The 25,003-nt window shown below is 36.1% G+C and overlaps 1 protein-coding gene across 15 annotated transcripts in view; it reads left to right on the plus strand.

Annotated features, from left to right (window-relative positions):
* The window catches only part of ANO1 (anoctamin 1), a 170,118-nt gene that overhangs the window by 70,692 nt on the left and 74,423 nt on the right, over positions 1 to 25,003 (plus strand). For 14 of the 15 annotated variants that reach the window (XM_087921297.1, XM_087921296.1, XM_026706699.2 and 11 more), the window contains one exon: positions 23,021 to 23,199. In XM_087921297.1, coding sequence (XP_087777423.1) covers positions 23,092 to 23,199 — 108 coding nt within the window. In that variant the 5' untranslated portion in view covers positions 23,021 to 23,091. Of the gene's footprint in view, positions 1 to 2,015; positions 2,037 to 23,020; positions 23,200 to 25,003 lie in introns of those variants that run through there. The other variant, XM_087921292.1, reaches the window with a different exon arrangement.

Here is a 25,003-nt window from a genome sequence, read left to right on the forward strand (position 1 = left end):
GTCCAGAAGGTTGGCGACCCCTGTTCTAAGAGACCTACAGCAACACCATTTGTTTCTGTCATATTCATAAGCAGAGACTGATAATGTGGGAATAATAAATGGTTTGTTTTCCAGTGCTTATGGTTCATGATATATCATACTAAAGAAAACTTGACTCACAAAGAAATTGAAATTTGATGTTCTCCTGGCTTTTCCCCCCATCCAGATAATCTCTCAATCTCTGTTTACACTGGTAGATTCAGTTGTCTGTAGCATTCTTCTCCTTGTAATGCTTTCATCAAATTCCAAGCTCAAGTCTTTATGCTCCAAAATCATCAGGTGCAAAAAAGGAATGGCCAGAATATATTCTAAGTCAGGGGTCCCAAACCCCGGGTCCATGGACTAGTATCAGGCCACGGCATGCCAGAAACCAGGCCACACAAACAAATGAAGCTCCATCTGTGGATTGCAGGCAGCACATGAAACCGTGCCCACTCTGGTCTGCGGGAAAAACATCTCTCCACAGAAGCGGTTCCTGGTGCCCAAAAGATTGGGGGCTTCTGTTCGAAGTTACTAGCATGGGCTTCCTTTTACCCCATACCCACAAAATTCTATCGCTGTCAGAGAAGGAAGATAGCAGATTTTAGCTACTTATTTTCATGGAGATTTGGAAAAGGTTAAAATATAAATTTACCCTCTAGCCCAGGGGTGTCCAACCTTGGCAACTTTAAGCCTGGAGGACTTCAACTCCCAGAATTCCCCAGCCAGCAAAGCTGGCTGGGGAATTCTGGGAGTTGAAGTCGTCCAGGCTTAAAGTTGCCAAGGTTGGACACCCTGCTCTAGCCCTTCGTGACCCCATGAGGTTTTTGAAAAAAATAAATTATTTTTAAAAATTAATGTATCTAATAACAGCCCTGATTCTGATTGGATATTAGTTGGATGACTGTTGGCTAGGACTGAAATAAACATGTTTCTTGTAAAAATGTTTTGTATTTAATAGAAATAAATATTTTTCAAACTCCAGTAAAGAAGGAAGGAGGAACGCCTCTCTTCCCAGCTATGATCCTAAATAAAATCTCATCCCTTTGTAGCTGTAACCTTAAGAAATAAGTTCAGGTGGTGCCAATAGGACATCCCTTTTACTATGTCCAAGTATTGTCAAATTGCCAGAGAGGATAACTGACTTAAACCCTGCCTCTGTCCACCCCTCAGCCTTATGTTTGCGATTCCATTAAAAATAAAGCTGATGTTGTTTTTAATAGTGTGTTCAGCATCATGTCTGTTTTGCTCTTTTTTTCATTAGTGAAATGTGCTTAATATAGCCATTGGCACAAGACTTTCTCTTTGACCTAAACAAAGTGAAGGAGTTTCTGTAGTCCGTATTTCAGTGTGCAGCCAAAAAAATACAACACTAATTAATGGCAATGAATGTTTCTCTGAAGGGCTTTTTTCCCTAACTTATGCCCTCCTTGTGCCTGAGTTGGACTAGGGGCTTTAGAGTTCCCAGCCAGAAGGACCAAGGTATGGGAATGTCAAAAGTTGGAGTTCACAAATGGAGGGTGCCAAATTAGGAAACTTTATTTTATTTTATTTTGTTAGGTCAAATAGAATAAGCATACCCGTTCTGTAGACTAGGGGTTCTCAAAATGAGAGCTGCAACTCCCTGTAGAGAGTTGCAAGCAGCTGAGAAGCATGCTCAAATATTCATGTATTTGTTTGTTGAATTTATATGGCTGCCCATCTCACATACATGACTGAGTAGATTGCAGCATTAAAAACATAAAATCAGTATAAACATAAACAAAATTGTAACAAGAAAAATAATAAAACAGTAAAACCTATTTTTAAAGGCATGTTAAAAAATCTGCAATCCAACATGCTGACAATACAACAACTGTAGGATCCCGGGCAAGCCATCTTCAAGCCTTTCCAGATGGCCAAATAAAGACAGGACCAGAGTGGATACTGTGGCAAAACGGCCCTCCTCTTGGATACTGTCAGATGACATTCCTTACTGGATGGGACACCTAGCACACGCCTTCTCGTGGACCTGATGGGTTTGTCCTATCTTGGAAATATTCATATGACTTTGACATTTCTGTTCCATGATGTATAGTGGTATATCTTTCTTACATCCCTGGTGTGTCTGGTTGGTACAGGATGTGTGTTAGTGATGAGAGTGAATTTGTTTGATGCTAAATTCGTATTTGGCATATTTATTTCTACCAGTTGTATTTGTAATATCCTGATTATGTAAGATTAGAGTTCCTGTTGTACTATGGTGAAATGATTCAGATACAGATACAGATTCTTTATCTTCCATTCTTTAAATTGAAATAAAAATCAAAGCATACATGTATCAGTGCTAATTAGACCAGATTATAGTGTTAGTAAATAAGAATGTAGCTTATTCCCATATTACATGCTTTGCTAAATTTTAAACCAAGGCTATCACTCATTTTTGACCAGCAGGAAAAATGGAAACTTAATAGCATTCTTTTAGAGTAATAACCTGAAATCAAATTATATTAATAATTTTATCCAGTAGATCAGGTGGTGTTAAACTTGTTATGACAATGTGACGTATCACAATTTTTTTCCCTTTTGCTAAATTGATGGAGGGCGTGGCCAACGCATGATGCACCCAGCCCGCTTCCCGTGAATTTGACACCCCTGCAATAAATGCACAATAGAATGCAAAGGTACACAAAAGGCAATAAAACCACCATAAATTAGAAACAAATATAATTAATACATATAATTAATACATTATAATTAATAACACATTTTTATGTGCTTAATGGATAGGTCATTAAGACACATAAATTAATTGTGAAGGATATATCAAATATGGCATATCTTTCTAAAACAATACATGCTATACTTTACTTCTGGGGTAATTAAATAGTGATTATTTCCACAGGAGAAAAGTGAATTCTAAATAAAATAATAATGTAGAATAAATGTAGGCCTGGTATAACTAATAGTTTTAGAAGTTATATTCCTAATGATATTTCTAGGAAATCAATCTTAAATACTCATATAGCAGTTTATTTTTTTCTTATGAGCTATTTCATATGATGTAGAATCCAAAGGTCTAGGTAACCACCAGGCTTACAACTGCTGTTTCCCTACTTGTTTTATGAGCTCCAGCAAAGAATATAATTGAGTCCAGTTGGTCATGCTCGCAGCAAGACTTTTTTTCAGCTTAAGAAAACTCGTGTATCACAATACATAACTGGTGACATGAAGTATGTAATAGGGAACAGGTTTCTCATTAAATTAACAAGAACTGCTTTCGCATTTTCACTTTTTTCATGTAGCAGTTGCAGCTCTGAAGAAAGGAAGTGTGATTCTACGATCAGTCTGTAACCCATAGGGAAGTGGGGGAAATGCTCATACAGTCAAGGAAGTTAGTCCTTAAAAAGGTCATAACTAGGTTGGCAGGTCTCTGAATCAGTGGTGGGATTCAAAAAAAATTACTACCAGTTCTGTGGGCATGGCTTGGTGGGCATGCCATGGCTTGGTGGGCGTGGCTTGGTGGCCATGGCAGGGGAAGGTTACTGCAAAATCCCCTTCCCTCCCCACCCCATTAACCTGCTTTCCAGCTCCATTCTCCTGTGCAGGGCAACAAAAGAAGACCCAGCCAATCTGCTGGGACTCAGGAGGCAGAGAATAGATGGGGGCAGGGCTAGTCAGAGGTGGTATTTGCCGGTTCTCCGAACTACTCAAAAATTCCACTACCAGTTCTCCAGAACTGCTCAGTACCTGCTGAATACCACCTCTGCTCTGAACCCAAGTAAAGCTGTTTCAGATGAAATATCCATAGCAATAGCAATAGCACTTAGCCGTATATATCATCTCATGGTGTTTTACAGCACCTTCTGAGCAGTTTACAGAGATAGCATATTGCCCCCAACAATCTGCATCCTCATTTTGCATCCTCAGAAGAATAGAAGGCTGAGTGAACTGGAGCCAGTCAGGTTCTAATTCCAGATTGTGGGCAGAGATAGCCTGCAATACTCTATTCTAACCACTGCGCCACCACAGCTCTTTGTGTCCGTGCTTGAATAAAGGCATTTTTCAAGTTTCTGCACATCTCTCCTAACTTCTGATTTATATATAGGGTTAGGGTTTGGGAGAAAAGGCTTTTGTTATAATGCTCTTCCCTGTCCTCCTCTTTCATTTCACCCAAAAGCAATATTTGGAATGCTTTTATTGAAGCTCAGCTATTTAGAGCAGCGGTTGCCAACAGGTGGGCCGCAAGAAAATTTTGTGGGCCATAGATAAATCTCACTCCCAGAGCAATTAATCCAGGCTGCGCAGAAACACAAGGCTGCGCTGCCCACATGGCCTGCAGGAACCCTCCCCTCCCACTCACTCCTTACCAGGGAAACTTGCCTGCTAAATTGCTATTTTTCCTTTTTCGACCATCATTTGTTCTGCTGTGCCGGGAGATTTAGATTAACTAGGAAGCAGGAAATGGTTGGATTTCTTGCTTTCTAGCTAGTCTTTAGATCGTCAGCTCTGCTTTTAAGCACAGGCCTCCCTTAGGACTGAAGGTTCTATTATTCAGTGCAGACTTAGGAAAGCAAATTTTATGTGACATACTCAGGTAGCCAATGGCAGATAGATTGATCACTGAATGATTCTGTGAGCAACTCAATCTGCCTGCCTGCTTTGCCTGATTTTGGGTAAAAGTTGCTCTTTTTTATATAAAAAATTCAATATTTACATACATGGTGTGTTGTGAGTTAATTTTGTGAGTGTGCTTGCTAGCAAATTTTATGAATTTGCTTGCAAGCAAATTTTATGTGACAGACTGAGCTAGCTGTTGGCAGATAGATAGATAGATCACTGAATGATTCTGTGAGCAACTCAATCTGCCTGCCTGCTTTGCCTGATTTTGGGTAAAAGTTGCTCTTTTTTATAAAAAATTCAATATTTATATAAATATTTGTAATATTTACACATAAGCCATGCCCAGCCAGTCACATAACCACCAAGCCACAGCCACAAATTAGGCCATGCCCAGAGAACCGGTTAGTGGACCCTGGGATTTAAAATTATGCGTTTGGTGGTCCCTGAGGTCCAAAAGGTTGGAGACCCCTGATTTAGAGAACACATAATTGTTGGAGAACCTCTGATAACCATAAAACTATAAGATAAATGGAAATGGATTATCTTGTATATGGTTTTGCTTTTAAAGATAGGATGTGTCTACATCGATACAGTTTTAACTATTCTTTTGAGTAGAATAGTTTAGATAGAATCTCAGAACAAGACACTGATGGAAAATATAGTGATTGAACTGTCCGAAGAAATAACTTCCATAGCGTTGATTATCATGTTAATATTATAGAGAACTCAGGAATCTCCTGTATGCAGTCAAGGGATTAAAGAATTTTTCTCCATCTCTCCTAGAAGTATATACAGCTTTCCTGTGCTCTCTCTGACCTTGTGTGTCTTATAAGATAAATAAGAATTCTTATCCTTTCCATCCATGCATTCCTTTATGGACTGTCTGCAATATAGACCCTTCAGGTTATCTGGTATGAATGGTATGCACCGTGTCTGTGCACTTTAGTCTTCTAAAATCTCTATTTAGGAATCTGTTTCTTATGAAATAATTATGTTAATATTTTCTTTGCAGAACCGTGACATTGGCCATGGCCTTATAGCTGGGTTATCTTATTTTCTAAATAAAATAATCTGTTTCTCTTTTCTGCAGAGAAACTTTAATTAAGAATAATTTTAGGGAGTACTAATGGACTGGAAAAGTAACTCATTGAAGAAAATTGAGAAAATTTCAGTGTGAATTAACTGCTGGCTATACTGATTATGCTGTCTTCTGAATTTGTTTTGTTTTGCTACTTTCCCTTTCTATGACAAGTTCCAGGCCAATGCTTCATTGTTTTTTGTTTTCTTTGGGAGGAAGAAAGCTTGAGGATTATGAGTTATTTTTAGTTTATGTTATTTATTTAACTCTTTATATTCCAAACCTCTCTCCCACAAAATAGAGTAGCTAATGAGATATAATTTTATTTATATCAAGCTTGAAATGAAATGCTATGAAACCAGCATATAGCATCAAGTTTCACGATATGTAACAAGAAGCAACACCGCTTAGTAAATGATGAGGATTTTAAGGCAATACATCTGTGTATCTACTTTACTAGTTTTCCCTTCCACCCTAAAGCCAAAATCTGAAATGTTGCTACCCATACAAGATAATCTTTGCTGCACAGTTGGAATGAGTTTCTGCTCAAATGCTTCCAGAAAGTTTTAGCATATTTTAAGGGTGATGATTGGTGGCTCCCTCAGTAAAAATCCAGTTCCATCCAGATCCTATCCAGCATGTGAAAAACCTCCTTCATTTGCCATGCACAATTCTCTGATTACAGACTGCATTTTATTTTTTCTTTGAAAAAAAGAATTGAGTTTTCTGTAGGGTCAATCAATGAACTTTAAAAAAAGAAAAACCCAAACTTAAAACTGTTGATTGATTGGTCGGTTGTTCTACCTACAGATTTCAGGGTGGCAGCAATGAGTTCATTTTTTTTATTGCTTGAGTGCCATCTGGTGGTTAGTCAGGATCTCACTAGCCAAGATGCAGCCCCTGGGTAAGTCCTGCTGAAGAATTGGAACTTGGAGAAGTTCTGTGGCTTGATGTGGGGCTGAAGACTACCCTAAGAACGTAATGTGAGGAGAAGTAGTAATCAGGTAGCTCCTTCATGGGAACAATAGGAATGGAAAGGAATTCTACCTAGCAGGTTACATAAATACAAGAACTAAGCACAATTATACTTTCAGTTGCACACATTAAGTGAGGCATGGACTAGTCAATTTCAAGGCTTTAAACCATTCAAAAAGAAAAAAAAATGGCTGTGGAGACTGGAATTTCTGTGTCCCAAACAAGCCAGAAGTGGACTAAGAAATAGGTAAAGAGATAAGCAATCAGATTGAAGGCTGAAACCCATAAGAAACCAGCAAAATTGGAATCACAGAGTTACCAGCACAAAGGACATCATTTCAGGCTGTCCATCAATGTTTCTGTTTCCCGCCACATTTTGAGACAGAATATTAAGGATAAATATCACTTCCCTGGGTCCAGCTTTTTTCCCACCCTTGAGAGATCTCATCTGTAGAAGGACACTGAAATTTAGATAGAGATATGCAGACATACGTTCAGGAAGCAGGAGTCTGGGTGGGTTTTCCCTTAACTAGATGTTGAAATATTACCACAAAGGAAGTGAACTTAGCCTTCAGGAGAAGTGAGTAGTTTCAGAGTATGAACATCACAATTGAGAAAGCGCTGAACTATGGCCTGTTTATGCATTTCCATGGATTTTAGAATTCCCTTGAAGAAATGAGTGTCCTGCTAGAATCAGCTAGGATTTAGGGCTTTAAAGCACTTTTATGTTTTTGCAGTTCTTAAAATGTGCTTGAATGAAAATATACTCAAAGCTACAAGTCCACATTTGGTCTTTACTGAGACTCCAAGGTGTTTTTACTTTTTTCTGCTCTGTTCAAATAACAAACGACTTTCTCTTTTTTCTTTCTGTGAAAGATTTTTAAATTGGAGGCAGGGAAGTCACAGTAAACCCCCCAGGTTTTCTTAGGTATCTTTTTTAAATGCAGAGGAATATTTTCAACTAACTCCTAGTTATTAATTCTTAACAGACCACTCAATCTTAAGAACCAACAGTCTTCCTAATGAAAGACGGTTAGCATACCTATTTCAGGTTTCACCCAAATTTGAAAAAAAAATATATTTCAGGATTCCCTTTCTTTTTAGGTTCACAACTTTAAAAAGAGAAATATTTTCTAGAAATTTGACACATTTCCATTAACTAAATAACATTATATATGTTGGAGGTATGGAAGTATGAATGTAAAAGGTATGACCTAACACATGTTCACATGTTCTGTGAACTTTTGAGTTCAACACTAAGTAACAGATATGCAGAAATAAACTCTAGGCCTTAACACTTAATAATGTGGCAACCTCCAACAGCATTTTAATGTAGAAAAGAGATGTGGCTTTTTAACAGGCAAGCAGAATGTCAGATGAATGTCTAACCTGTTTCCAGCAATTTGTGCTGATGTCAGCATGGGAGAAGATTTATGCATTACTTTACTTTACATTTGTTACCCTTATCAATAATGATATTTGGCAAGTAGTTGGGCCTGAGCTTAATGCATTTTACCATGAGAGGTGAGTCAAAGCACTTCATTTGGAAGATGATGTAAGCCCTTTCTCTCTCTCCCTCCCTCTCTCAAAAACATATTTCAAAAACTTGCATCAAAAGATGTTAGCATAGCACAATAGCAGAAATAATATTGTGCGCATGTTGAATTGTGAGAATACAAGACAACTTGGAACTATTATGTATTCACCAATAAAAAAAGTGTAAGCATCCATCATATAGTTGTCATGATTTAAATCGGTCCATTTTTAAAATTTATTTATTTATTTGAAAAGTACATTTTTCAGTAATAAATTATAAAGCATTTGATGCATGTGCAAGGGACTGTTACTTTCTGTCGCTCTCTCCTGCTATATAGTATTTGTACAGATTTCTGCAAACCCAGGTTTGTCAGCTTTAATAATGCAGATGTCATTCTTCAAGTAGGATAGGCATATTGGTGAAAACAAGCAACTGCAACATTGCCAGGGGAAAAGCAATGTTTTAGATATTCAAAAGTGTTGAGGATAAAAAAATATCAGCTCATTTTTAGGCCTGATTCCAAGTAACAACTTTTTTAATGACAGACAGTGCTTAATAGGAGATGGCAGTAGTTTTGAAGTTGTCTTTTAAAAGCAATCCCATTTAGCATTCATTATTTCTTGAAAAATATGAGGACTGTCCTGGCAAGAAAAATCTCCTTTGTTTGAAAAGGGAACAGTTTATATAAAAGAATAGGGTACAGATAAAATTAGAAAAATGATTTTAAGCCAACCCACCCCTATTTTTGCATTATTGATTCCTGCTTATTCAGGAGGAAACTGGTGGCTAGAAGCCCACTGAAATTTTTGATATGATCAGAAAAAGATGTTCCCCTTCCATCTGTCTTGGAAAGCACCATTCTCAGAGTACTGCTGTCCCCTTTCAATCTTCAATGTCAACTCTTTACTTTCAACTCAACTTTGCTACAGTTCAGGAGTTAAGGATGCTAGATGAAACTAGCAGGAGCTTTGGAAAATATTTTTTAATAGCATCCTTTCCTACTTTTTACCTTGCCTGGGTTTTTAATAAGTTAATACGTTTGATACTTTTCTCTCTTTGCAACTAAGTTTTAGAACCTTTGAAGAGGATGATCATCTGAATAATACAGAGAAGAAAGCACCTAAATACTCACTCTCTGCCATAGCCTCTCATCTTTGAAATACAGGTAGTCCTCAACTTATGACAACAATTGAGTCCAAAATTGATATTGCTGAGAAATTTGTTGAGTTTTGCCCCGTTTTATGACTTTCCTTGCCATATATGTTAAGTGAATCACTGCAGTTCCTAAATTAATAACACGATTATTAAGTAAATTTGGTTTCCCCATTGACTTTGCTTGTCAGAAGGTTGCAAACGGTGATCACATGATCATAGGACACTGCAACTGTCATAAACATGTATCAATTGTCAAGCATTTGAATGTAAATCACAGGACCATGGGGATGCTGCAATGGTCATAAGTTTGAAACATGTTTATAAATCACTTTTTTCAGTGCCATTGTACCTTTGAATGGTTACTAAGTGCCCTGTTATAAGCCAAGGATAACGTGTAGTTGTTCATTTCCTTTACAATTCTTCATTATTTGTTCAATCCTTCTGTTACTTAATTCCATCAAGGATATAAGATGAGGTCTCCTGGCTAAAGCCATAGGCCCATGAAATCCAGGATTCTATGTCTCACCATGGCCAACCGAAGGCATTTGGTCTCTTTTAAAGCCAACCAGTTGCGACAATTCCACAACTGTTTAGAAGAAAATTCCAGGGTTTAAATCTATGCTGAGTGAAAACATTTCCTGAATCTATCTGCATTTAATTTTAAAGAATGATTACAAATTCTAACACTGTGAATGAGGAAATTTCCTCCCCATTATCAATGTTTTCTGTTATGTCTTCCATTTCCTCCTTAATTTCAAGCTAAAAAGTTCTAATTGTTGTAGTATTTTTAATGGAGCAGTTGTTCCAAGAACCTAATAATGTTGATTTTGTCTTTATTATTATTTTTACTTCTGCACAATATGTATAACTTTTTAAAGATGTGGTAACCAGAACTTACACAATCTTCCAAATACAATTGGACCATAGATTTATATAAGGGTATCATATCAGCAATTATATTTCCAATCCCTTTTATTCCAAATATGCAAATTGCCTTTTTAAAAAAAAGTACATACTTATTGGCATTTTCATAAATCTGTCTACCATGACTCCAAATTCCTTTCTTGGTCAACCACTGCCAATTTGCACTAATGTATACGCTGCCATATTCTTCCAGAAAAATCAAGGCAGGTACAATTCAACCTGGAAGCTTCTCTTATTTTAATCTCAAAGGTATAAGATAAAATTCAGGAAAGGAGGTTGTCTCATTTTTCCAGTGGCAGGTATTGAAATTCATATTAGTTTTTCAACTGAGCCTTGATTTTTTTTAACTCAGCTGTGCATTAAAACTCTGTTGCTAACATACAACCATCTTGGCAGTACACTGAATATTGTGTATCCTCTACACTATTTTCTTCACTGACTTAGTTTCTTGGCTTAACTTAATGATTTATTTATTCAACAGTATTAAAATACATTTATCTTCTCCCTGTATCTAAGTCCCACAAAGTGATAAATGGATTTTTTTTTAAATAGGCATTTTTAAAATAACAAATGTAACTGAAAATTAAAAGTAGATTCATTTGGCAGTAAATGTAAAATTTTAACGAGCTGCATCTTGAATTGCTGGGGGCAGGAGATTCAAATATAAAATGTCATCATTGAAATGGCTATGCTAAATGTTGCCAACCACTATATTTCTGAAGATAACAATCCTTTCATCTGTCATGAAATTTCAATTTTCATACCCCGGGTTCACAAGATTCAGTAAAAGCAAAAAAAAAAAAAAAAAAGGAACTTGAATTTTCTTGTTTAGTCTTTCCCAAGCTTGGGTCTCCAGATATGTTGGACTACAATTTGCAGAATTCTCTGATAACATGACTGACATGCCTGCAGGATATTACTTTGGAGAGATCTGTCCATATCAGGCTAAATTTAGTTGAAATCATATTCTGGCATTTTTTCTCCTAAATAACAGGTTTATTAATTAATTGATTTATTCTTTCATTTAGACATGCATGCTTTCAAGCTTTTTTCTTGACTTCATGTAAAAGTACAACTATTTCCGTGTTTTCTATCCTTTCCTTACCACTACTTTGGAAGACTTCATATTTTATTTTTAACAGAAATGGAGATAAAACAGTGACACATGCTCAAAAAGGATATGCATGTTTGTATAAACAGGGGAATGGAAGTTTGTAGTCTGTCCGGAACATGAATAGGATTTGGAGCAGTTTCATTATTTTAGTGCTTGGCTGGAATGAACTTTTCTAAAGGAAACTAAAAAGCCAGACATTAAAATGATAGAATACAGTACTATATACAATTTATATGTGTTGATTGTATGCGCCTACCATGTAGAGTTAAAGAAAGAAAACATTGTAAAATAGTCTGCCCTGGCTGAAGGTGCCTGCTAATGTGTTAAGTCAATTTGTAGTCCATATATTCCATTGCCTTACTCATCCTGATTTTCAGGATCTCTGCTGAAAAATCAATATTCTGCAAATTCAGAATTTGCTTTTAAAATTAAGGTGTAGCTCAATATGCATTAATATTGTGCATAGTGAATCTAGATATGTGAAAATGATTGTGAACAATGTAGACATGAAGATTTGTAAATCTCTTTAAGCAATATAGTAAGCAGAGAAGTATATATTACGAGGTGTACCTGATATTAGTTGTGGTACGTCTGATTCACAAGAACTGCACTTGTTTAAAAAGTGCCTAAAAATATGGCAATAACATCAGGCAGTTTTGTGGTGGCGAGCTGTTGTGGCACAGTGGTTAGAATGCAGTATTGCAGGATAATTCTGCTGACTGCCAGCAGTTCAATCCTGACTGGCTCAACGTTATCTCAGCCTTCCATTTTTCCAAAGTCGGTAAAATGAGGACCCAGATTGTTAGGGGCAATGTGCTGCCTCTGTAAACAGAAAGGTCTGTAAAGCACTATGAAGCGGTATATAAGTCTAAGTGCTATTGCTATTGTTGTGCAAATAAATAATGTTTGGGATCAATCATTTCATTGATTTTTTATAATGATTATGCATAATTTTGTTTGATAATGTTGTAAGATGGGCATACTTATTTAAAATATTAATATGCAATGTAATATTTGCATTTGAACAGTCAGCTGGCTTCTCTGTTCTGCTTTTATTCTAATATACTGTATACTTTAACCCAGGTTTTAGCTCAAAGTCAAATACATAGATCTAGCTTAGAACATAATATCAAATTAATACTTGTATATGAATGAGTCTTGAGAATCCTTGAGCTTGCATTTCCCTTTTCCCCTTCTTGGTTTCTATCAAACATAATTTATCCATTTATATGAACATCATATTGATTTTCATTTCCATTGTGAATCAGGATTGGAAGGCAGTTCGTTTCTGCTTATAATTCAGGTTTTAAGGAAATCAGAATTTGCTTGTTCCTATAAAATTGTGAACTGTGGTTTGTTTTAGAGCTAGAATGAAGCGGGGGAAATAATGAACTACTTGTATAAGGGGAAATGAGTTAAAAAAGGGAAAGCACAAATTTAAGAATGTGTTTACATCAAAATGGGATTTTGGTGGGAGATTTGAATTTGACTCTCACAGTTCCCTAATCTCTTTATTATATAACTGAATGAATAGCTAATTTTTATCTTTTCTTTTCTAACAGTGGCTTAACTTAGTATCTGATTAGCAGATACTACTATAGATATTAAAAATAAATTTACTTATGTGTTTCTTGAGATAGTTCTCAGTATTGTGAGGAAAGTTAATTTGTGAAATGAGACAAAAAGGAAACAGTTTGCCATATTCAAATATTTTACAAATTTTAGTAAAGCACACCCTTTTTTTTCCCACAAACTGCAAAAAAAAAAGGTTTTACTAAAATTTCTTAAAAACTTTATGCTTAGGTACCAATTGTAAGAGCTTTGCAAAAGAATATTTACAATTGAGGTCAGTCCCATGAGGAATGTCAAAAACATTTTTTTCTCCAGTAAACTTTTCATTTGGCACAATTTCCTTTTTAATTATAGTACAGAACAACTTCATCTCACAGTCTTCCCATGTTCAGATGTTTTCAGTTTACCAGATATGTCATATGTTTAGCTTTTTTTCTTCTTCCGCTTAATTGTGTCCAGTTCTTGGAGACTGCCTAGACAAGTCCCTGCAGTTTTCCTAAGATTTTTCAGGAGCAATTTGCCACATTCCTAAGACTAAGAGAAAGTGATTGGACCAAGGTTACACAGCTGGTTTTGTGCCTAAGTAGGACTAGAATTCACATACTGCCAGTTTATGGCCTGGCACCTTAACTATTCTACAAACTGGCTAGACCAGGGCTGTCAAACTCCTGGCCCATGGGCTGGATGTGTCACATGCTGGCCATGCCCACTCTCACAAGCTGCAAAATTATTAGGACTTTGAGTAAATTTGACTGTTAGTAATTTTAGAGCAAACAAAATGCACTTGCAGGGGAGTGTTTATCCACTGTGGTAAGAATTTTGTGCTTTCAAAATCAACCAAATTTTGATTACACAGTTGATGGTACAATCAAAAGAGAACCTCTGTCATGCCTTGCTAGACTAGCTAGCTGCTGTTAGAAACAAAATGCTGGAATTTCTGCCCCCTGATTTCCTGGAGATGTGGTGGGTTTCAACTCCTACAATTCCCAGCCAGTATGAGGGCAGACAGGCAACAAAGTGGAGAAGGTTGATCTAATTAACAAATAGTGGTTCTTAGATGTCAGTGCCATGGAAGAGGTAAAATACTAGTTTATCTTTTGCAGAATTGGTTTATACTGGAAAACTTGAGATTTTTTCCTTTACTACCAATATTTTATGGCTGTCTTCACTTTCACATGGATGCAATTGTTTGTTCAGTAGTGTTACTTAGGTTCTTTAAGAATAACTACTTTAGACATATCCATCAAACAAACATTTTATTTTTAGGTGAAACAATCCTATTTTTGTATACATTGATTTGCAAAGCCTTATTGACTTTAGTTCTTATGTAAAAGGAAGAAAAATATAAGGAGAGTGGTTTTAGTTTAAGACCTTAGTCTTTTATAATCTCAGTAAACAAAAGATTGTAATGTGCAGGGGCTCAAATTTAGGTACTGGTAAGCCATGTTATTTCATTCAACAAATAAATCACTGTTCTGTGCAATGCACTAGATTAATTCAAATATAAAAGGATGTGTATATTTAAGAATAAGCAGGCCTATCAACAGAGGAAAATCACTGACAGGCCTTAAATATGTCCTATGTACAAGTGATGTCTTTTTGCAAACAAGTCTGTCACATTTGTTCCCTAATAACTTTTGACAAGAGGCAGGCCTTATTACAGTTTTCCTGGTAGTTTATCTTAAGGAGATTGTTTAATTTCTTTTTATGGTTACTTTATCATTTTTTAAACAAAGAAAAATTTGCATTTGTGGGTAAAGTTGCATTTAAATGATGCAAGTTGCTGGTTACATTAGAAAAGTAAGCAAAGGACAAAGAGGACATCTGGATTTCATATATATAAGTCCAGAGTTTATGTGTTCACTGCCATTGAAATGAAGCAATCTACTCTGCCTGCCATAGCTATTCGTCCCAATTGTATATCCTGGATTGTTTATTGTTCTCTCATATGTGTTTCTATTTGTTTGTTGGAAGGTACAAAAAATACACATTTACTCTGATGCTTTTAATGAACGTTTTTTCATCCATCTTTTAAATCCAGAATTCTCTTCAGATTTTATAACAGACCTACATTCCCATACTCAGTTTAGTGCAGTCTTCCAGATGTTTAGAATTATAATTTTTAGACTACCTGCCAATACAGTTGATGGCTATTCTGGCATGGATTTCTAGAGAGATGCAAATTGTGAAAGACTATTCAATGAAAATGGAACGTTTCAGGGATCACAACTTTATATAAGAAGTTAATTAGAGCAACTAGCATGAGCTGTATAATGTGAATTAGAAAAAGGAAATTGGAAAAGGCATATGATGGACAAAATAGGAAGACACATATTATCTCAAGGAAAAGTTTAGAGCCTAATATTTTAGGCCAATGGATACAATTGGAATTTTGGAGATTGTGTGGGTCATTGTTGCCGGGAACATCAAGAGAAGGATTTTTATTGTAGATGAGTTGGTGCAAAGGGCACCCAGTTCAGACCATGGTAGATAACCTGATACTTTTATGTCTCTCCAGTTTCAGATGCATTTGTTGAGACAGAAAAATGTGTATCTGTGTGTCTGTGTATACTGCACTGCAACTCTAAGACTCATTGTTGAAATGGGCAACTATATAAATTGAGTGAATAAACTTCTATAATCCTTAAATGTTAATTTTGTTATTTGGACAGGTATGTTCAAATCTGATGGACATCAGGTTGGCAACCTTCAATTTAGATATTAGCATATTGGTGAAGAACTGAAGCAAAATCTTTGGAAGTCTAAACAAATAACATGCATAGGAATAACTTAATAGGAAACAGCAATTATTCTGCATCATCTGTTTTTATTCCCTGATGTTTAAATTGAAGGTACATCATAGTCTAAGCATCAAAGTATTTCCAAGCATATGCATGAAGAAATCTTATAATCTCTTACCTGCTTCAGGGAGAAGGCCTGGGGTTAAAGGGTCTAGTTATTTATTTCTAGAGTTTAGAGGCCACCTTACTAAAAAGCAGTTTTCTTTAAAAGCAAAGAACAATAAAAATTATGGAACACATCATATTTGTCCAGAAGGGAAAACCAAACATAACAATAAAAGCAATCTACAGGAGCTCAACAACTACCATACCCAAAGCCTGGAGGACAGCAAGGTTTTCAAACATTTTTGAAACATCATTATGGTGGGTGTTCTATAAATCTCTGAGGAAATATTATTCTACTTCCAACTTAATTTAATATCTCTTGTTTCTTCAGAGCATACTTAAAAATATTTTCAAATACTTATAAATAATGTATTATTAATACATTTGTACATATAGTTTATATTCAATAGACAATATGATTGGCTTTCTATCAGCTTTCTGCAGCCAAGCTGATTGAGGAGAGCTATTCTAATCTCTATTTTATCTCTCTAATCTCTAATTTCTATGTCTTATCCACATACTGTCTTAATGAGGAGGACATTTATAAAATGGTTACCACTACAGAGATCATATATCTTTGCTATTTTACTTTCACATGCTTGCTTAGGACTTCCTACTTTTAATTATATAAAAAAATTAAGATATTCAATCATGAATTATAATCTGAAAGTGACTATTGTTGCTGAGTGATCTCTGAGAAGGATGCTATTCCAACTGTCATCATTTAATATTAGTAAATATAATCCCTGTGTTAGGACTCACAGTAGTAATTTCTTGCTGCTGTTCTCGCTACCTAGTGAGCTACACTTATTGAAGTTGTGAAACAAAAGCTAAAGTTGTCCTTCACAGTTTCCAGGGCTGCCCTGCGGGCCAGATCTAAACACCCCAGAGCCCAGATCCGGCCTGCAGGCCTTGAGTTTGATACCTCTGCTCTAGCCTGTAGGCTTAATCAGGCTCACCACGTTAGCCATCTTTTCTTCAGGGCCTCATAAAAATTCTTTCTCTTTCTCATCAGCCATATACTTTGTTCTACTGAAACACTTGTGAGAACCAATTCCTATCAGAAAAATTGAATGACAACTGAATTACTTTATTCAGAGCAAGAATAATGTCTCTTCATTTTGTCATGTACAGATGATGAGTAACAAAAAGATTTTTACTGAGAGGAAAATAACCCTTCTTTTAAGGCCTACTTTCTGAGTAATGTGACTCAGGCTATTTCAATAAGCATAGGAAGGATCACTTCAATATCACTTGAAACTAAGATTATCAAACAGAGGCTGTCCTACTTTGATCATATTATGCAAGCTGACTCATTCGAAAAGTCATTCATGCTGAGAGTGATCAGTGGAAAAAAGGGGCCACTTTAGTACCTATTGTCTGGACACTATAAAGAAAGACACCAGGATGACCATGTCAGAGAATCATGGAGAGTTCTGATCCATTGAGTGGCCATGGGTTGGATATGACTGAATGGCTGACAACAATGAGGAAGGATCAGCCAATAGCAATTTTAGTTGGTTTTGATGGAACAAGCACATATGAAGTCCAAACTACACTATTTATTTTACAACATTTGTGATATTTATGGAACATAAAGTAAGTGAGAAAAGGGGAAGTAGAGCTATTAAAATGATGGATTTAGTGTTCACGGATTGACCAAATACTTGTCTAACAAAAATTTCCTGTGTGGTTCCAGGAATTCACTTGATCTTACAATGTTTCACTATATAATAATTGAATGAAAGGTTTATAGTCTACTTCCTTGCATGTACTCTTTGTACAATTTTACCAATTAAGAATACTAAAGAATGTTAAGAATCTATATACAGTATGTGTGTGTTTGTGTGTGTGCATTTGTAACAGACAACTACTGGTCATTATCTCTTTGGCACTGCTGTATTCTAAAGTAACACATTATTATCAAAATTTGATTGAGAAAACAAAATGATTAATCTAGAAGTTTTAGAAAGACATTTTATACATAAAATAATTGTGTTTAATTGTGAATTAAGTAACATGTCCCATTTAAAAAGTTACTGTAATATTGAAATTAACATTTAATTTATTCAAAATACAATACAATATTCTCCAAACAGATCACAATTCTTGTTAATTCCAGTCAGTTTAACTGTAATTCTGGAATAAGCTCAGGCACAAAGAATTTACTGATAAGATCTTTTCAAGTCTTTAGTAGTAGATCTTTCTACATACATAGTGAAGCAACAATGAAAACACTTCTTAGTTATCATAATGTCTGAACTTTCAGTACACATGGTCTTATTATCTTCTCTTCAAGTATCTCTAGGATAGCAGTCAAGCAATCCAATTATACGTTCTTATTCCCAAATGAGTTTATTCTCAAAAATTTGTATATGCAGCTTTTTGGAGTTGATTCTGAAAGGATTTGGTTGGGATGATACTTTATTTGGGTTAATCCACACAATCTTGTTATGATTAAAATTTCTTCATATTAATACAAATATGATTTATTCCAACCAAATGCAATACCAAGGTGGAGGTTATATATGTTCCCCTGGCCATTATTTCTGTGATGTATTTAAGATAATAAATAACTAAATATGCACCTGGATCATGATTCATCATGTTGTTTGCATGTTCATTGGAATTAGGGACAGCCATAGACCTCCAATTTAACCCAATAATAATGCACCAATATTACACCAGATAAAGTTCGGAAGTATGTGCAAGCATAGCTGTCTCTTTACATCTTTCCAACAGGGGTCACAGGTCAGCTTTTACATTCGTTTTATGGAACCAATCCAGAAAGCATTTGTAATTGATTCTCTTCTGTTGCTGATAGGAGAGGGGGAGGGAGGGACAGAGGGAGAGCTGTCACTGTCAGAAATACTTTCTGGAAACAAGGAGAACCTTTCTGACAGTGAGAACAATCAACCAATGGAATACCTTTCACTCGGAAGTTGTGGGAGCACCATCACTTGAGACTTTCAAGAAGAGATTGGACTGCCATTTGTCAGAAATGGTGTAAGGTCTCCGGCTTGGGCAGGGGATTGGACTAGATGACCTACAAAGTCCCTTCCAACTCTGATTATCCATTATCTGTTATCTATTACTTTCAAGCCAAAGTATAATAGATCTAGAAGAAGAAATGGTTTGGTTTCTCTGCCGGAGGGTGAACTTGCTTTGGTTCACAGTTTAGTTTCAGAGTTATCTAAACAAATTACCAGTAGGGAAAATTTTTATATTTTATTAACAGTTTGTTTAAATATAGATTGTTCTAGCGTAAAATAATTGTGGATACGAATTATGGATTAATAGCTTCCTGCACAAATTATGTACCTATGAAACTGCAAATTATTCAGTTAATTTGTTTTATGTATTCATATTATATTAAAAGTATGAACTCAAGGAAACAAGTTGATTACTTCTGCAGATCTGGTGTCATGCCCCTGGTGGAGACTGACTCTGAGGAAGAGGAGGAACAGCTGACAGGGAGTGGAAGTATGGCTCCGGAGGTTGTGGAGGAGGCTGGGAAAGGGCAGAGGCCAGCTGAGCAGTCAGAGGAGGACTCAGGCCCATCCCCTATCCATCCTGGGGCACGCAGGGAGGAGAGGATAAGGGAGAGACATGGTCTCCTTGGGAGGAGAGGGCCTTGATCCTCTTCATGGGCTACAGGTATGAAAACTGAATAAGAGTTTGGACCTGCGTACTGGCAAATGCTGGAAACAAATCATGTAAATATCTGAGTTGAAACTGTAGTTCCACTCTGATTTTGGCGTCCCTCCCAGTGTGGGTTATCTGTGGACATCCTCCAGCCCTTATCTTGCCTGGTTTATGTTGCTTTTTTCCTTCTTCATGTAACTGTGTGGTAGTTTTTGTCTTCCTTCAAAGATATTCGGAGCTTGGAACCAAACTTCACCTGTTTTCTGTGACTGTGTTTGTTTTGTATCCCACCCTGGGTCATCACACCTGGGAATATTTAGAATAAAGGTTCTTCTCTTTCAAGAATTCCACAAACATCCTCCTTATAAAATTGTATAAATCTCCTGCATTTAATTAATCAGGCTAGTGCATAAGAAGGAAATTTCTTGAGCTATTTTGGCCATAAACCACTCAGTTCTTTTAAAATTCACACTACAGTCTTAAATTGGGCCTGGGGAAAAAAGGGAGCGAGAAAGCCAATGCAATTGGCAGAGCACTGACTTAATATCATAATATGGGTTAGACCAGCTCCAGTTAATAATATTACAATTCTATTTTAGACTATCTGAAGTTTCCAAAACTTCCAAAATAGCCCCACATATAACACATGGCAGAAATCCAGCCAAGCGGTCAGTAGAGCACAGAGAACTGATGTCAGGCTATCCCTGCCCCGAAAGTTTTGCAACTAGCCTCAGTATCCAACTTTTAGGAGGTTGGTCCTATCTGCTTTTTCAAAATGGGGTTTGATACAGCACACAGAAATTTACCCTTTCCAGTTAGAAGGGAAAAAAACTTATTCTTGACCCGATCGTCTCAATTTTATTAATTGTTGAGCCATTACTATCAAGCTTCGAAGATCTCTGAGATAGTTGGGAACAGCTTGACACAGCTGACTGTGTTTTATGTAATATTTTGCTCAAGCAATATTTTTTTCCAGAATTTTAAAACTATAATGTGCTGATTCAAAAATAGACATCAGCTCCAGTTACAGTTGCAATTTTTAAAAAGTTTCAATTAGTGTTCTAGTCATATATTTTTATTTGTGGCAGATTGGATTCATAGATTGTCATGAATTTTTTTTGATGCTGTATCAATTCAACAGGTGTTAGAATGAAGATTACCCACTGTTGCAGAGCATTCTATCATGTGCCTACAAGAAGGTCCCAAATATAGTTCCTCATAGCATATCATAAAGGAAAGTTTTTATTTATTTATTTTTGTCAATTGCTTACAAGATAATAGGTATAAGTAAAAACATAGTTATAAATACATGGATATATGTAAGAAAAATAAAAAATATAAGCAACAATAGGACAGGGACAGTAGGCACGTTGGTGCGCTTATGCATGCCTCCTACAGACCTCTTGGGAAAGGGGTGAGGTCAATAGTAGACAGTCTAAGGTTAAAGTTTTGGGGGTTTGGGGAAGAAACTACAGAGTCAGGTAGAGTATTCCAGACATTGACCACTCTGTTGCCGAAGTCGTATTTTCTTCAATCAAGTTTGGTGCGATTAACCTTGAGTTTGTATCTATTGTTTGCTCTTGTGTTGTTATGGTTGAAGCTGAAGTATTCATTGACAGGTAGGACACTGAAATGTATAATTTTATATACTATACTTAGATCAGACCGAAGGCGGCATAGTTCTAGGTTTTCTAGGTCTAGAATTTTGAGTCTGGTGGCATACGGTATTCTGCAACGAGTAGAGGAGTGGAAAACTCTTCTTGTGAAATATTTCTGAACTTTCTCAACTGTGTTAATATCAGATCCGTAATGTGGGTTCCAGACTGATGAGCTGTATTTGAGTATTGGTCTAGCAAATGTTTTGTATGCTCTAGTTATTAGTGTAATATTACCAGAGAAAAAGCTATGTAAGATATGTTAAAAACTCTTAACGCCTTTTTGGCTATGTAGTTACAGTGGGCTCTAGCACTTAGATCATTAGAAATGAGTACTCCAAGATCCTTGACAGAGTTTGGATCATCAACAAGGTCTTGACTGTGCAGCCTGTATTTTATTTTCTGATTTTTTTTGCCAATATGTAGGACAGAGCATTTATTTGTTGAGATTTGAAGTTGCCATTTGTTTGGCCATTCTGATACAGAGTCAATGTGCTGCCAATAGTTGTGTGATAGTTTGCCTGGCAGTGATCCAAACATTGTACTTCTTGGGGAAAAATAATTTGAGAAGCAAGTTATGCATGTCTAATCTTCTCTGGATCTTTTAAAATACCATCTTCATTAGACCATCTCATTCTTAATGTAAGATTCAGGATGATAGATTACTTGAGGTGTGAAGAGCTTTGAATCACCCTGTTACCCTCATATAGTCAGAGGTGGCATTTAGCAGGTTCTGTAGAACCGATAGTGGGAATTTTGAGTATTTCGGAGAACTGGCAAATGCCACCTCCGACTGGCCCCACCCCCATCTATTCTCTGCCTCCCGAGTCCCAGCTGATCAGCTGGGTCTTTTGTTGCTGTGCACAGGAGAACGGAGCTGAAAGCAGGTTAGTGGAATGGGGAGGGAATGGGATTTTACAGTATCCTACCCCTGGAGTGGAGTGGAATGGAGATTTTACAATATCCTTCCCATGCCATACCCACCAAGCACGGCCATGCCCGCCAAGCCACACCCACCAAGCCAAGCCCACCAAGCCAGGCCCACAGAACTGGTAATTTTAAAAAAATTGAATCCCACCACTGCATATAGTGACTAAAGGAGTGATGGCAATCTCAAAAAAAATTCTCAATAGAGGTATTGTTTTAGTGTAACATACTGACAATTGAGAAAAATGAGCTGTATTATAATGCATCCCTATTACACTTTTGTAGGTAAACCATATCATAAATACATATCATATTTTTATGATTTCCCATTCATTATGTTTGTTCTGCCTTACATCTTACATTGTTAACACTTGTAACAGAAGGGGCTCAGGTGTATACACTGGCAGATTGTCATTGTTTCAAATTTCATAATTCTTTACAATTGACAGAATTGACTCAATTCGTGTTCTGACTATAACATTATTTATACGGTATGGCTGTGTAGGTAAGTAAGCATGCAGCATATTCCGTGTGGGTCTCTGTTTTGTTCTGCTTATATGCTACTATTATTTGTTTGTGTGTTGAGGACAATGAATTTGTAATGGCTGTTTGTGAAACAGTTAATTAGACATTCAATTCATTCAGCTGCTACTGCAGTCTAAAGAGTCTGGCAGCATCTATATTGTGACACAGAATCTTTTCTACTGTGCTGATTAGCTGAGCCAATGCCAAGAAGGAACCTGGGCAAAGCATACAAGTGTTCAGAGTAGAGCCAGGGAGCATAAGGGAGAGAAGATAGGGGAGGTCCTTTCAGAAAACAAAAGACAGGGGGAGAGGCAGACCTGGACATGTTCCAGCTGGAAAAGAGATGTCATGAAAAGCTCTAAGCTAAGCTGTTTCTCTTTTCTTTAGACCCTGACGGTTCATTTCATGGGGTGGAGTTTCTCCCAGAAAATTTCAGAGATGCTTCTAATGAAACAACAATGAGGATGAATGAGAAATACTCCACATTACCTGCTGAGGAGAAGGGAATCCATATCATCAACATCAGAGCTATTGAAGACATCGGCTATGTTCGCACGGAAAGTACGGTGAGTAGAAGAGCCGCTTGCTCAGCTGGTCTGTGTGTTCTGGAGCTACTTAGGTAATGCAGCTTAATTTCCCTAGTGCCGTGCAATTTCGTGGCTGATGTTGTACAGCTCACAGTATTCTCTTCCTTCCAAAGGCAGGGCTTTGGTGTTAGTGGCATAGCTTTTTGGTCATTTATAAAAAATAAGAATGAAAAGTTTCTCTTTGGAACAGCATCATTCTGAAGAAGCGTGTGGGGAAAAAGACAGACATCTCTGTGTGTGTGTTTGTGTGTGTGTGTTTACAATTGTTCTGTGTATACACACATACAAACACATACATATGCATAAACATAAAATATGTAGGTAAGTATTTTGCATCTAAATTGCATTACAGAAATAATATAGTTTCTGATTTTTTCCCTGATCTCAGTTGTATCTTTTAAGTACCCACTTTGTATAACTTTTCAAAGTAAGGCTAATCTTATTGATTTTTTAATATTTACATTAATGCAATCCTCAAAAATATGTGACTATTTATCAGAATTAAATTGTTAGTCGTATTTAACCTACACACGTGCAAAGTGAAGTCTAATTTGAATTTTTAAATTAAGCTATGTTGCTTTAAAGATTGAGAATATTAAAGGCAATAATTTTTATTGGCACATATATTTTGTGATAGTAATGGTGGTAGGTTATGAACCTGTGAACTTCTGCTTATTTTGCAACTTATGATTAGAAACAAAGTGACAATCTTAATGTAATCATGAGCCAATTCTGTACATATAATCAGTTTTCAAAGTTCATTGTTTAGAAATCAAATTTTAACATATCAAATAGAATGGCAAAGCTTTCAAGAAATAGCAATTAAAGTATTGGAGCAATAAAAAAGCTGGAAAAAGGAGTGCCATGTAGTCCTGGAAAAAAAAAACGGAGACATAAATCAAACAAATACAAATAAAAGAATGAAGTTAATAGGCTTAGAAATCCATATATGCAGGGAAGACAAAGTTATAACAGTACAAATGACATGGTTAAAAAACCTTGCTATTATATAGGATAAGGTCTTGTGATTGGGTAAACTAATATAATTAAGAATAAAAAAGATAATAGGTTAAGAAAATTTGAACACAATGTTTTATTTCTTGATAGAGCATCTAAATATCCCATTAAGAGAAGAACTTAGAAGAACTATGACTTGCAAAGTCATAGAACTTGAATTGTCTTTCAGAATGGTAGAGAGGAAATATTTGTACCCTTTCCATTAATAACTACTTATCAGTTAGTGAATTTACATGGCATTTGGCAAGAATAACTGAATGCACATGCATTCAGGCTTTATATGTTCTTTTTAAGGACAAAGTTTTTGTTTCAAAACTAACTTTGGGGTTTCCAATAAAATTTTGAAATCAGTGTAACAATAACATAATATAATAATCTGGAAAAAATATTTTTAGAGGCACATGTTGCAATTAGGTTGTATAATTGCACCCTTCCATGTCTCTCTCTCATGATGCAAACATTAAAGGGAAAAAAATATATTCCTGTATCTACAAGATTTGGTCAGAATGGGTGGTATATATAAGCATTGGAAATTGTGAATGCCATGGTAATGTATAACTAACACTGTGGGGAGCAGCTCTTTGAAAGGATTACACAAATGATTCATTGAGCCAAATATGGAAGTAACATTTTTGTATTGATTCAAAGTATTTGGAAGTCCAAATTGTACTGTGGTATGCTAGTTAGGGACATAAAAAAGTTATTAAAAACTAATCAGTATACTCCAATTGTGGCTGGAGTACAATGATTGTTAGATTTGATATTG

Source organism: Pseudonaja textilis, chromosome 1 (assembly GCF_049901715.1).
Source record: "Pseudonaja textilis isolate UNSWEBS1 chromosome 1, rPseTex1.2, whole genome shotgun sequence".
NCBI classification, from domain to species: domain Eukaryota; kingdom Metazoa; phylum Chordata; class Lepidosauria; order Squamata; family Elapidae; genus Pseudonaja; species Pseudonaja textilis.